The sequence below is a fragment of the Ovis canadensis genome, chromosome 2 (genome assembly GCF_042477335.2).
Source record: "Ovis canadensis isolate MfBH-ARS-UI-01 breed Bighorn chromosome 2, ARS-UI_OviCan_v2, whole genome shotgun sequence".
In the NCBI taxonomy this organism is placed as follows: domain Eukaryota; kingdom Metazoa; phylum Chordata; class Mammalia; order Artiodactyla; family Bovidae; genus Ovis; species Ovis canadensis.
Window position 1 is genome coordinate 218,776,518 of NC_091246.1, and position 13,464 is coordinate 218,789,981.

The following is a 13,464-nucleotide window of genomic DNA, read 5'->3' on the forward strand; positions in this document are numbered from 1 at the left end:
GTCTAGAGGTCACAGAGATAAAGACTAAAAGATTCAATAATGAGAAAACTGGCACACAGTCACCATCTTTAAAGATGGAACAGGCTACATGACATGCTACATGCCCATGGCAAAGAGCAAGCACTGGAAGACAGCCATAGTCTACAACTGCAAATACTCGCTTTCTGTCAATCACCTGACTCAACTTGGGAGAGGACTCCCAGCTCTGGTTGAAAGCACAGTCCAGACAGCACCTTGATTTCATCCTAGTGACATCCTAAGGAGAGAACCTAGCCATGCCTGTGCTTTTACCTATAGAACTATTCTGTTATTTTTGTTTCCATTTTTAAGCTTCTATGTTTATGGTAATTGTTTACATGGTAATAGAAGGCATATAGTAGTTGAACAATTCATTCACCCTACCTAATTACAAAGCCGTTTGTTTTTAAACTTTCCCATTTAGTTATCCAGTATACAATCCAGATCTATGGTATTTTGAATTGCAAAATAGGTTTTGAGGGAAAACTATGATACCATTAGATGCTAAATTCACTAATATCTTCACATTGGAAGTGTTTACTACATCCACAGTTATACTATTACTCTGATTTTTTCTATAAACACAAATGACTTCACACACACACTAAGCATGATTTTAAAGATTAAATACAAGGAATAGGCAAATGACCAAGGATATATGCTATATGTGTTAACCCTAATCATTCTATACCATAGTAATTCCAAGTCCTATGTATATACATACTATACATATATATATAATTTACTGTTTAACATATTTACATGTTAGTCACTTGAAAGCATGAAGTCAATTCTCTTTATTAGGAATTACTGGATATTTTGCCATATCTGCTACTTTTTCACTTCCTTTTTACATTGTCAATACATCTCTCTAGGTACTACAGAAATGTTTGCAATAGTTTTATATTTTTAGTTGGTTGCAATATAGACAGCTCTTAATCTGAAAGATATTAGTTATAAATAGAACATAATATTCTCTCTTTATACATATAATATTCTCATCTACTAAAATTGCAATTAAAAATACTTAGTAATGTTGATGACATACTTATACCTTTTAATTATACTTTATAAGAATATATACTCCAGAGGTCAAATCTTGGGAAAAAGACATGCAAAGTACATTTAAAACTGTAAATATCTGTATAAAGAAAGGAGCTAAGTCTTCAGGAATATCTCTTATTTTTTTTCCTTCCATTCAATAAAAGACATTCAGTAATGAATTTGAATGAAGCTTTAAATATTTTGAGATCATTGACAGAAGGCAGTCCTGACTTCATTCCAGATCAGAAATTACTAATTATAAACACCATAATTTCTGCACCATAGAAGGATGCTGATGGACAAGAGTAAAAAAGTATTCATAATGGTTACCTCGATCAACTAAATTTTTGCTCTGACCCTTAACTGGTATAAGAAACATCTTCCCAGTTCAATAGTTCTATCTTTGGACTTTCTATTATAGTCCTACAGTCAATGCTCTTAAAATATCTTTTGACTTTCAGTCAAAAATATGACTTTAGCTCACATTTTTTACGGTCAGTAAGTTTGAGTTTAATATTAACGTTTCTAGGATGTGTAAAAGCTTTGTAACAATGTATGGACATTTTAAAATCATTACAAAAGCCATTCATGCAAACTGCGTCACTGAATACTTTTGTTTAAAATATTATATATGAAACGAATCACCAGTCCAGGTTTGACGCATGATACTGGATGCTTGGGGCTGGTGTACTGAGACTACCCAGAGGGATAGAACGGGGAGGGAGGAGAGAAGGGGGTTCAAGATGGGGAACACGTGTATACCTGTGGCGGATTCATGTTGATGTATGGCAAAACCAGTACAATATTGTAAAGTAATCAACCTCCAATTAAAATAAATATATTTATATTAAAAAAAATAAATAAAATAACCACTTGAACTGTATGAGAAGGAATTAACAACAATTGATCTGAGATGTTTTACTCTTAAGATTCTTTGATAATTTTGGTATTTTTTGAGTACTTCAAAATATGGGGCCCAAATCAGCTGGAAAAAAAGAAATTCACCCACTCTCCTTCACCTCTTTGGAGTCTCTTTAATTCAAAAGTAAATTTAGTGTATGAAACATGGTGGACTATGGATAAACCTATAATAAAAAGCCTGTGTAGTTTTATTTATTGAACTTATGGATCATAACACAACTGTCACTCAAATAACATAACTGTCTACAAGCAAATTTGACTATTCAATTTGGACATAAGCTACAAACTAAGTTCCTTGGAGGCAAAACAAGCAAAGAAAAAAGATTGTGCCATTTGTGCAAGCAGTGCCAAGAACATCACATCAGTCAGCCCTCTCATTTATCACACATGGGTCACACCGCTAAAGGATAAACTGTCATGTGACCTCTCAAGTAATAACTACTATATCGTAAAGTAAAAGTGTGACACAGGCATGAAACATTTCACATGTTTGCTTATGTGAGATTTAGGGAGTTAAACTCAGTTCAATCACCTTATTTCATATTGTGAAGCATCTAGAATAACTGAGTTGAAACAAATAGCCAGATAAAAATGTTTGAACATACATCTATTAGTTGTTAACATTTCTGTCAGTTGCTATAAATTCAATAAAAAATTAGTGACGTTTGAATTGCTAACTAAAAAAAAAAAACAAACAAACTTTGCTAACAGAGTCTTTCCTTGTTGAGATGAACAAATTTAGGTTGTAGGAGAGTAAGAAACTAAGAGTTTTAAAAAGCTCTGGATATATATTTGACTAAGAAACTAACATAGAATAGAATAGAATACATTGTTCTAGCAGAATCTATACAAAAACAGCATATATACAAGCTAAAATAAATAGCATCAAGAAGAATATTAAAAATAAAACTTTTCTAAATGTATTTCTTCATAAGATTCTTGATGGAATAGAAAGAACATCAAAGCTAAATGCTATTTTTAAGGAATTTACTTCAAATAAAGAAAGTATGGAGAAGTTTCAAAATATCAAGCATTATTTTCATTGTAAGTAGCATATTCTGGAGACTACACGTAAAATAATAAATTCTATTCTATCCTATCCAATCTTCCTGGAAGAAATTCCAGCAGCAGCCTACAAGGTAAATGGAGTGTGGAAAACCAATTCGTAAATTGCAGGGTTGGGAAAGAATAACACTGCTTAGAAAATGAAAGTCGATCAAGATTGGAAACATTTCACCTGTTTTCATTTAAATCTTCAATCTCTTTTCCTGCTGGTTTAGGAAACAGAATAGAGGATAATGGGGCAGTAGGGAGTATGAACTTTAAATATTTTGAAATGACCACATTGACATGCTCAATGTAATTTTCTGTGACTAAAAGAAAACTAGGTTTTGGATAATTAAAATATTATGTATGAAACTTAAAACAATTGTTTCTATCATGTTTTTATCCTCCTATTATATAAAATTTACTTTAATCAATTAAGATAGAAGCTTAAACTGTGATGGAATTTAAAAATGAGAAATGACCTGAAATATAACATTACTAAACAAGTTCCCTGCTTTCAATTAAATATATATCCACCCCATTTCTGAGAAGTAAGCATTTACTGCAATACTAAGGACCTGAAAGGAGATACTTGTTCTTTCTCATCCAACACATGTCAAAACAGTCCACGCTCATAAATATTTTCTGAAATGTCCAAGCTAAATCTGACAAGTCAGTCAATAAGTGAATACAATTGAAGAACAGAGTCAACATAATGTAAAAGTCAACGTAAGAATAGAATAACTTAAACTGCCTTAAATTTATGTTAAAAAGAGATATTAATTAAAGATATCTAGAGATATCTAAAAGGAACAATTAGTTATCTACTATCAATTATTTGAAATCATGATACTAAGAAATGTGATACAAAATTTAGGTCCTTAGAACTTGACAAATTTGGATGTGTTAATTCCATAGCCACTGAATTACTGGACTAGTGACCTGCTATAAAATACTAATAGAGCACAACCTCATGAAATTTTTAAAAAGATTATTTTACCAATATTTCAATTAGATTCATAACTACCATCAGTGAACACATACTAAACAATGGTTCCTTTTCATTATCTCAGTTAATCTTCCCACCAATTTTATGAGGCATAAGAATTCCCACTTTAAAAATTGCCATTATTGTCGTCATTTTGCAGATAAAAAATATTGTAGAGTCAATACTTGACCCCAGGTTTTCACATTCAAGAACCTCTGCTCTTCACCTGTACCAAGGCCTACAGGTGATTGTTCGTCAGAAGGATGGGCTGAACTCTACAGTCTATATGCTGCTACCGGTCATGTGCAGTGCTGAGTCACTTCAGCCGTGTTTGAGTCTTCGTGATCCCATGCACTGCAGCCTGCCAGGCTCCTCTGTCTATGGGCATTCTCCAGGCTGTCATGCCCTCCTCCAGGGGATCTTCCCAACCCAGGGATCGAACCCAGGTATCCCTCATTGCAGGCAGTTTCTTTACCATCTGAGCCACCAGGAAAACCCAAACTTATTTATGGGAAAGCTAATATGAATTTGACCTGTTAACCTAAGCCTAAAAGGAATGGCCTGGAAATCTCTGTAAACAGGAATGAAAATTTCCAAACCACTTATATTTAAATGTGGAAATATTAACTTTGTAAGACACACTATGATTTTGAGTGATAAACCTCAATTACTATCACTGAAAACCTAAGTCGTCTCTCACTATGGTTTTAACACTTTCTCTGCCTCTGCATATGCCTATGCCTCTGACCTACTGCCATTGGTACCAGTGGCCCTCCTTAAGACAGCAATTTTCAAGACAAAAGAAATGTCCTCCCTTCCTTTAAAGGGTCTATCAAAGGGGCAGAGGGACATATCAAAGCTCCCGGAGTGACTCTGAGAGACCTGCTACCCTTTGGAGGGGTATGCTCCTCCATCCCTACCATTTAAAATATTTTTACTCAGCCATTAAAAAGAATTCATTTGAATCAGTTCTGATGAGATGGATGAAACTGGAGCCAATTATACAGAGTGAAGTAAGCCAGAAAGAAAAACACCAATACAGTATAATAACACATATATATGGAATTTAGGAAGATGGCATTGACGACCGTGTATGCAAGACAGGAAAAAAGACACAGATGTGTATAACGGACTTTTGGACTCAGAGGGAGAGGGAGAGGGTGGGATGATTTGGGAGAATGGGAATTCTAACATGTATACTATCATGTAAGAATTGAATCGCCAGTCCATGTCTGACGTAGGGTGCAGCATGCTTGGGGCTGGTGCATGGGGATGACCCAGAGAGATGTTGTGGGGAGGGAGGTGGGAGGGGGGGTCATGTTTGGGAATGCATGTAAGAATTAAAGATTTTAAAATTAAAAAAATATAAATAATAAATAAAAATAAAAATTAAAAAAAAAGAAAAAAGAAAGGCTAAAGCCAAAAAAAAAAAGAGAAAGAAATGATAAGTAATACGTACTGAGTGATTTTGCTAAACCAAGCACTATCTTATTGACTCACTCAATCTTCCAAGCCAACTTAAGAATGATACTAATAGTCCTATTGTATAATGAAGAAAGCGAAGCTCAGATAATTTAAGGAACTTACCTACAGTCACATGTCTAAATAATAGTAGAAAATCTGATTCCAAAGACAGCACATTTAACCACCATATTATATTGCCTCTTGTTAACTGGTTGCAATGATAATAAAAAATCATCAAAAACAAATGCGTATACATGCTTCAAAATGATAGTACAGTGACTCAACCAAGTCTCAAGGAGGAAAAATATCTATATAGGAGTAAACAGTCATTTGTTTATAAAACTGCAGTTTGAGCCTTAGGTTCTCCTTCCCTCCTTGTCTCTCTGTGTTTCTCTCTCATTTATTATTTTTTTTTCATAATTTGACATTGCTCTAAACACTTGTATTAATAGATCTTGACTGTGCCCAAATGCCAAAGTGCCACTGTTGTATAAATCACTTAACTACCACATTCTTCTTTTTAGAATTTGATTTCTTTACTTACTTTATTAAAAAACAATTTCTAATAAGAAATATCATGTTAGACTGTTTTAAAAACAAGGCAAAATATCATATAAATAAAAAACTACAACTAAATTAAATGACATAGATGAATCTCGTTTATACAATATTTAGCAAAAGAAGTCAGATGTAAAGAGTAGTGCATGATTCAATGTATATAAAGTACAAAAACAGGCAAATTGACCTGAGTTGTTAGCTCAAGGGAAACGGGCCTCAAGAAGTGTTTCTGGTTCTCACACTATTCTGTTTCTTGATCTGGCTGATGATTACACAAATGCTTCATTTGGAAAAATTTATTGAGCTTTACATTCATGTTGTGCATATTTTTACACTACACATGTTACACTTCAATCCAAAGTTTACATTAAAAGGCAGTGCTTTATCCAAAATGGTTACTTTGCTAATTGTAATTTAGCACAATTTTCTCTTCCAAAAGATACAATTAATTTGTTTCATAAAGAAATTCCATATTTCATAAAGTATTTCCACACCACATTGTACAGTTACTATTTTCCTAAACATTACATGTTTTAAAGTCAAATTTATTGAGGTATAATTTATATACAGTAAAATTCATTCTTCTTAATGTAAAGCATAGCCATTTTTGACAAGTCTATACATTCATGCAGCCATCATCACTATTAAGATACAGAATAGTTCCATCATCTCTTTAAATTGCCTCATGACTTTTTGTAATAGATCTCATCTCCCTCTGCTCCCACCCCAGTTCCTAGCAACTCAGATCAGTTTCATTCTCCACCGTTCTGCCTTGTCCAAAACGCCATATAAATGGAATCCTATAGTAGGTACTCTTTAAAATCTAGCTTCTTTCAGTTAGCATACTGCTTTTGAGATCCATCCATGTTTTGTGTATATCAGCAGTTTGTTTCTTCTATTACTGAGTGATTTTACAAGGTATGGATATACCACAATTAAAAGATATCTGAATAATTTCCAGGCCCTGGTGATTTTGAATAAAGCTATTACAAGCATTTGTATATAGGTTTTTATATAAACATAAGGGAAATACTTTGTTTTTTGACTTGTATTATACTGAATATTTTCTATACAGTCTTTAGTTTATAGTAATCCTGATACCTAAGGAATATACCAACCAGTTCAAAATAAAGTCAGAAATTAAATCAAGTAAGAAACACCTCAGAAAACAGATCAACTTTTGCAAATTACCCTCTTAAAGATATTTCTTTCTGCAATCATCTACATAATTAAGAACATAAAGATTCTATTAAAGTTCTAGGCTAATATTTAAGATCATGTTTAAATTATACAAAATTAAAGAAATCAATGATATTACTAATTTGGATTCCAAAATCTTAATGAATAAAGGAAGAAGAGGTAAGAAATATGGCTTGAAATGTAAAGAGTTCTATACCTCTCTCATTACTCCCTGATGTAACATATTATACACTTTACCCAACTGGTTAGTAGTTTTTTTTTGTTTGTTTTTTTTTTCCTATCCATGATAATTGGGAAAGGATTTGAATGACAAAATGGAAACATGGCAGATGTTACCTAGCATGTTGTGGTAAAGTGGAATGGCCCGTCCAAAGGTAGTAAATGCAGTCATGACTAGTGGGACCGCTACACCTGCAGGCAATTACAGAACAGAAAACATCATTCTCCATTCACAGTGGCATGCACACACATGCACCAGTGCTCACACACGGAGCCTTGGAGGAGGAACATGGGAAGCAAGCACACCAAGTACCTATCCATCAGGCCGATGCAGTCTTCTATACTTGAGCCTATGCACCTGTAGAAGGTCCAAATTTTAAAAATACAAGGAAAGAAAAATTAGTCATTTTCAAAAGAATCAGGAAGACCAATACCAACTGTGTCAAACCCTAATTATAGTTATTAGACAACTTTGGAACATCATGAATTTAAAGCTGGTGAGATGATTACTTGATGGGTGCCCAGAAACGAACTGCAAATACCACATAAATGGAATGCAGAGAAACCAATCCATGTAAAGAGAAGTGTAATCTGTTTCTGTGGATAACTTCCAAACACATATTGTTCATTTCTAATACTTTAAATTCATTAGCATTATTCATGATTATATCTCTTGATGAAGAGCTTAATATCTCAATGGCTATAATTGGTCTCATGTATACAGTTTCTTCTGAAATGTTCTAAGGTTAAGTGAAAAACAAAATAAATAAAAAAGGAAACATGAGCTATTCAAGGTAATAGAATAACCTGATGCTTTATACTCATTAAAAATTGATTTTAGCAGAAAATGAGTTAACAACCTTTAATGCTATTCTCATGGTTACTTTACATAATCACATTACTCCCTCCCTTGGTTGTGACTGTCTTTAAAACATACTTATCTATAAACATGAATTCATTTAAAAAGCAGATTAACTTGTTTCACCATACTGCAGTTTATCTTGAACTTGTTTTTAAAAGAGCAGTGCCACTACAGGCAAATAAAAACAGTTTCATAAACTGCAATAATAATTAAACAGTAAGAAATAAACACACCACAAAGAAATGAATAAATTGAGACTCAGGTAACTACAGAATCCACTGAGGTTAATATTTAAGTCAAATAATGTAAGTACACAGAATTCTGATTTTGAAATATCATAGAAATATTATTCCTTCCATCTTCCAATGCATTTGAATTGTATTTCTTTCCCTTTTCTCTCATTATAGACCTACAGCTCTAGCACATTGTCAAGGTTTCCTGTACAGCTATGATTTATTGAACTAATTCTGCTAGCAATATTTTTTTTTTCCAAATCCTCACTTCTAAAACTGAAAAAGAAGCTGAAATTAAGATCATTATATAAGGAATTGATAAAGTTCCCATGTAGAAAGCCAGACTATCCATTATATCTATAGAAAATTATAGAACAGTGGTAAACAAATATAACTCTATATGACAATAATTAAGTCGCTATTTTCCTACTTAATCATTATCAGCTATCATATTCTTATCAGGTAAAAAATTATTCTTCTTTTGAAAATTGGCTTTGAGTGGCCCAGAAAAATTTTAATGTACAAAAATACAAGAAAAATGTGTTTCAACAAAAGCAAATAAAATATACACTGAAAAAATCTTTTAAAAAACCAAATAAATTAAAATTAAAATACAGAGCACATAGCAGAGCATTGGATTGGTTCCATAATCCATAATGAGAACCATTTCTAAAAATAAAAATTTAAATGTTATAAAAGATTCCAAATTGTATTAGATGGCTTTCTTTTATTCTAAGGGAGTCATTTTTTCTAGTTCCTATTATATCTTCTTCAAAATTTTTTTTAATACAATATTGCCATTTTTGTAAATCAATCATCTACATCTTATTACCAAGTGATAATTTGAAAGCTATGGTTAGTTTGCAAACTGTGTCTTTCTAATCATCTTTGAAAGATAAAAATATGTGAAAGTAACATTTAACTTGAGGGGAAAGTATGAGAAATGAACTATTTTCATTCATTTAAACGAATGAAACAAAACAAAACCCTTTGTCACATGTCTTCTAAGTGTTCCTACTATTCCAGGAGCTGGGGGGAGAAAAAGATGAATTGGACATTTTTCCTATTCTTAATGATCTTACAGTTTAATGAAAGAGACAGATGCATAAACATATGTGTATTGTATAAAATGATAAATGTAATAAGGGACAAAAAAGAGTGGCTTTGGAGATGTGGAGGAGGGACAGGCAGCTTCAGAAGATCATGGTAACCTTCATGGAGAAATTAAGAGGCTGAAGTTCAGGGTCCTGAGCCCTGAATTGGAGTGGCAATAACTTCTAAGGTGTAAGAAAGAGCAGCAGCAAATATATAGATCTGAGGAAAGGTAGGATGTGTATGCACAGATACAAATAATTCTGAACAGTTAGAGAACAAAATATGTCTCTCCAACAGGGAGAAGGAAAAAAAAGAAGCTACATATTTAATAGAAACCAGAACTTGAATACCATCTGCTTAAAAATAAACTTAGTGGGAAACCATTGTAGGGTTTTAAGGAAGTTGTGAACTTGCTGGATATGTGTTATAACATTGATCTCTTTGCCCTGTAAAGATTAGTCAGCTAGGAGCCCTCAGATAGATTTCTTGGGCCCTGAGGCTGTTTTAGTCTAGGTTAAGAGAGAGATGAGGATTCTTAAATGTGGAGAATGGTAACTAGGATAAGAGACAGAGGGACAGATTTAAGAAAGGTATGGGGGGTTAAAAAAAGTAGTTGATGGCTGGTTTGATGATGAAAGTACAAAGAGGCCAGGAGTTAAAGATGACTCATATTTCAAACTTGGAGAATAGTGGTACCATCAGTGGGAGAATGCCGGACAGAAGGCAACATCTTCTTTTGTGTGTGTGTTTTCATGGAGGAGGGGGTGATAATTTCAGTTCATGGTTACCTAGAGTTTAGTGTGGTTGTCCTACATCCAGGTAGAAATGTTCCTCAGCAGCTGGAGAGATGAGCAGTGGGGAGGAGTTTAGGAGGAGAAGGGGAAGCTGGAGGCACAAGTACAATGACCCACCTTTGAAACAGCATACAGAAGAAGGTTAAAATCATGTAAATGGATGTGATGGCTGGAGAAGGATCTTTAAAGTGAGGAGAACAGAGAGTGAGACTGAAACCCAAAGAACTCCAATAATTAGTAAATGACATCAGATGAGCTCATATGCCAGAAACAGAAAAATATGATTGAGTAAAATTAATTAACTGCAGTGTCGTGGTGGTCCAAGTCATGAAAACACTTCAGGAATTGGATGATCATCATTGTCAGTGCAAGATAGGTCTAGAAAGAGAACTGCTAAGAGTATGTTAGTTGACACTGGCAGGGTCACTAGAATTCAGGTGGTCATGACTTGAGAAGCAAATTGGAAATATGAGAATAGAAGCAAAGGAAAAGGGAGGAGCTCTTGAGGGGGCAGGATGTGAGGTCAAGAAATTTTGTAGGATATTTGAAATTTCAAGGTGTATATATAAGTTGAGGATAAAAAAAAATGGAAGAGGATAAGAGTATGACTGAAGTGGCCATATTTTTAAACTCAATACAAGTCACTGTGTATTTAATACATATATTCTATGTCAACTCTATATAAGCAACAAGTTTGCATAAGCAATTCATATTGATTCAGGAAAATAAAAAGAAAATAATGGAAACATCAAACTTTTGAAGTCAAAAATCCAAATAAGAGACTGAATAAGAATGTGGAATAATACCATTCTCTACATAATTAGTATCCTAAAGTAGATACTTTTCAGAACATTCAGAAAGTGAAACTATAATATATTATTAGAAACACTAGAATTTGAAATATTGAACTGTGTTTGACATATGCTTGTACTTACTGATTTATAAACACCTTGATGTACCCATAGAAGTAACATAGTTGAGATATTTTGACAAAATCTTTTCTAAACTTTAAAATTAAAATAAAAGGATACTTTAAAATTTTATTACAAAAGTATTGACAATAATCCTACAAGCAACTCTACTTGTTTTCTCCATTAATGAAAATTCTTTCACTATATACATTTAAAATATAAAAAGAATAAGAAAAATATTAATGCATATAGAAAATTATATATGAAACCATGAATCTAATATTACTAAAAACCTTGAATGAAATTTTTTAAAGATGCCCTATAAAAATAAATATCCTAGTTCATGTCTCAAAATAAAATTAAATTGACATTTGTCATGAAGGTAAGTGATAGCAAAGAAACCATCATCTTTGCCCTATAACCACTCACCTGAATACTAACTTTAGGTTACAAGTCCTCTTTTAAAATTTCTATCTTGCTAATTTTACATATGAATATCATTTCTATGTTTTAAATTCCTATTAGTTGCTTCAAAATATAGAGAGGGATCACTAATGGAGGAGAGATACAAATTGCAAGAATAAAAATTCACTGGACTGTGACTTCCTAGTGGTCAGGAGCTGTGTCTTATTTATTTCTGAACTTAACTATAACTGGATCTGATACACAGTAGGTTTCCAGTATAGCAAAGTTGAAGAATGAATGAAATGGGAAAAGTTACTAAAATAAAAGTCCTTTAGTCAAGGCAAGAAGAGACAATGTTATTACCTTTTTCTCTAGGAACATTAGTGAGACTAACTAAATGGATCACAAATTTTTTAAATATCTAAAGAACTTATTAGAGCCAACACATTTAATGTATTATACCTTTAGAGTACTAAAAGTGCTTTTAAAGTATTACATAGATAATTTTATTTTCAGGCAATCATTAAACAATATTCAGAATAAGAACTTTCCTTCTGAAAAGTGTGATTTGAAAGACTATTTCCATTAACTTGGTTCCTGCATTTTCTAGCTGACATAATTTTGGCATATATTAATAAAAGAAAAGCTCTTTGCCAAAGTAGAGTTGTCCTGGTTAAGTTCACACTTACTGATGGCTTAGTTATTAGGTGTGTTTAGAATAAAAATAGTCACTCATCCCATCATCCCTACTGTCCCTGTGATCTTTCTAAGAAAAGCTTCTATCTCTACACGATCAATTTGAAAAAATGGGACTGAGTGCACAGTGCACCTTATTGCTTCTTTAAAAGGATCTCAAAGTACAGAGCACCACAGTAGTGAGCAGAGGAAGATTTGGGCATTTAAAAATTCCAAATTCCTAGACCATTCTGGGGCTGAGACCATAGAACTTTCATGCAAATGAATGAACCCAGACAATTCAGAGGGTATTAGAAACAGAATGGCAGGAAGCTAAATGTAAACAAAGACAAGAATCTGTCAGGACTAAGTCAGTGATAGAATTCATTTACTTTAGAAGATATCAGGGACTACACCATTCAAATTCCATCTCCCCATCATTCTGCAGGAGTGAATTTAAAGCCATCTTTTTTACTAGAGTTCTCAGATGATCTGGTCAGATTTCTTTCCTATTCCACCTTCATCCTCCCTTTTGGTTGACATCCAATGTTTGTAACAGTGGTAAACTGATCTCTTCGTTGTCCCTCCTACTTTCCCACCACTATATATCTTTTCGTTTATTGTGTAATCATGATTTAAAAGGACTAGGAGAAAGACATACCAGCCAGACATCCAGACTCTGTATGGCTCTGAGATCTCACTTTCATTTCCCTAATGGCTTTGTTGTAATTAGATTTGCAAAAACAGCAAAAGGTCTCATTTTGAATGGCAACAGCTGTTGACATCAACATTATATTGAATAATTTACTGGTTTAATTTTAGCTGCAAAACAATAAAACCCTCTTGTGGATGATTACTTTAGCAGGCAAAGTTTTCCCTCTCTGTTGCTGATTCTCCTGCTTCAACAGTACCAGTTTCTTCATGAAATACCCTTAACCTGAGAGTGCCAAAAACTCTCCAGGGGAGCAGCTTATTTTTCTAGTTTCCTTGAAGCAAAGTGTCTATGTGACTATTTCAGTATCCTCAAACT

The 13,464-nt window shown here is 33.2% G+C and overlaps 1 protein-coding gene across 2 annotated transcripts in view; it reads right to left on the reverse strand.

Annotated features, from left to right (window-relative positions):
- The window catches only part of ERBB4 (erb-b2 receptor tyrosine kinase 4), a 1,302,405-nt gene that overhangs the window by 280,030 nt on the left and 1,008,911 nt on the right, over positions 1 to 13,464 (reverse strand). The window contains exon 16 of one of the 2 annotated variants that reach the window (XM_069578247.1): positions 7,577 to 7,651. In XM_069578247.1, the coding sequence (XP_069434348.1) occupies positions 7,577 to 7,651 (75 nt within the window). Of the gene's footprint in view, positions 1 to 7,576; positions 7,652 to 7,772; positions 7,818 to 13,464 lie in introns of both variants that reach the window. The other variant, XM_069578248.1, reaches the window with a different exon arrangement.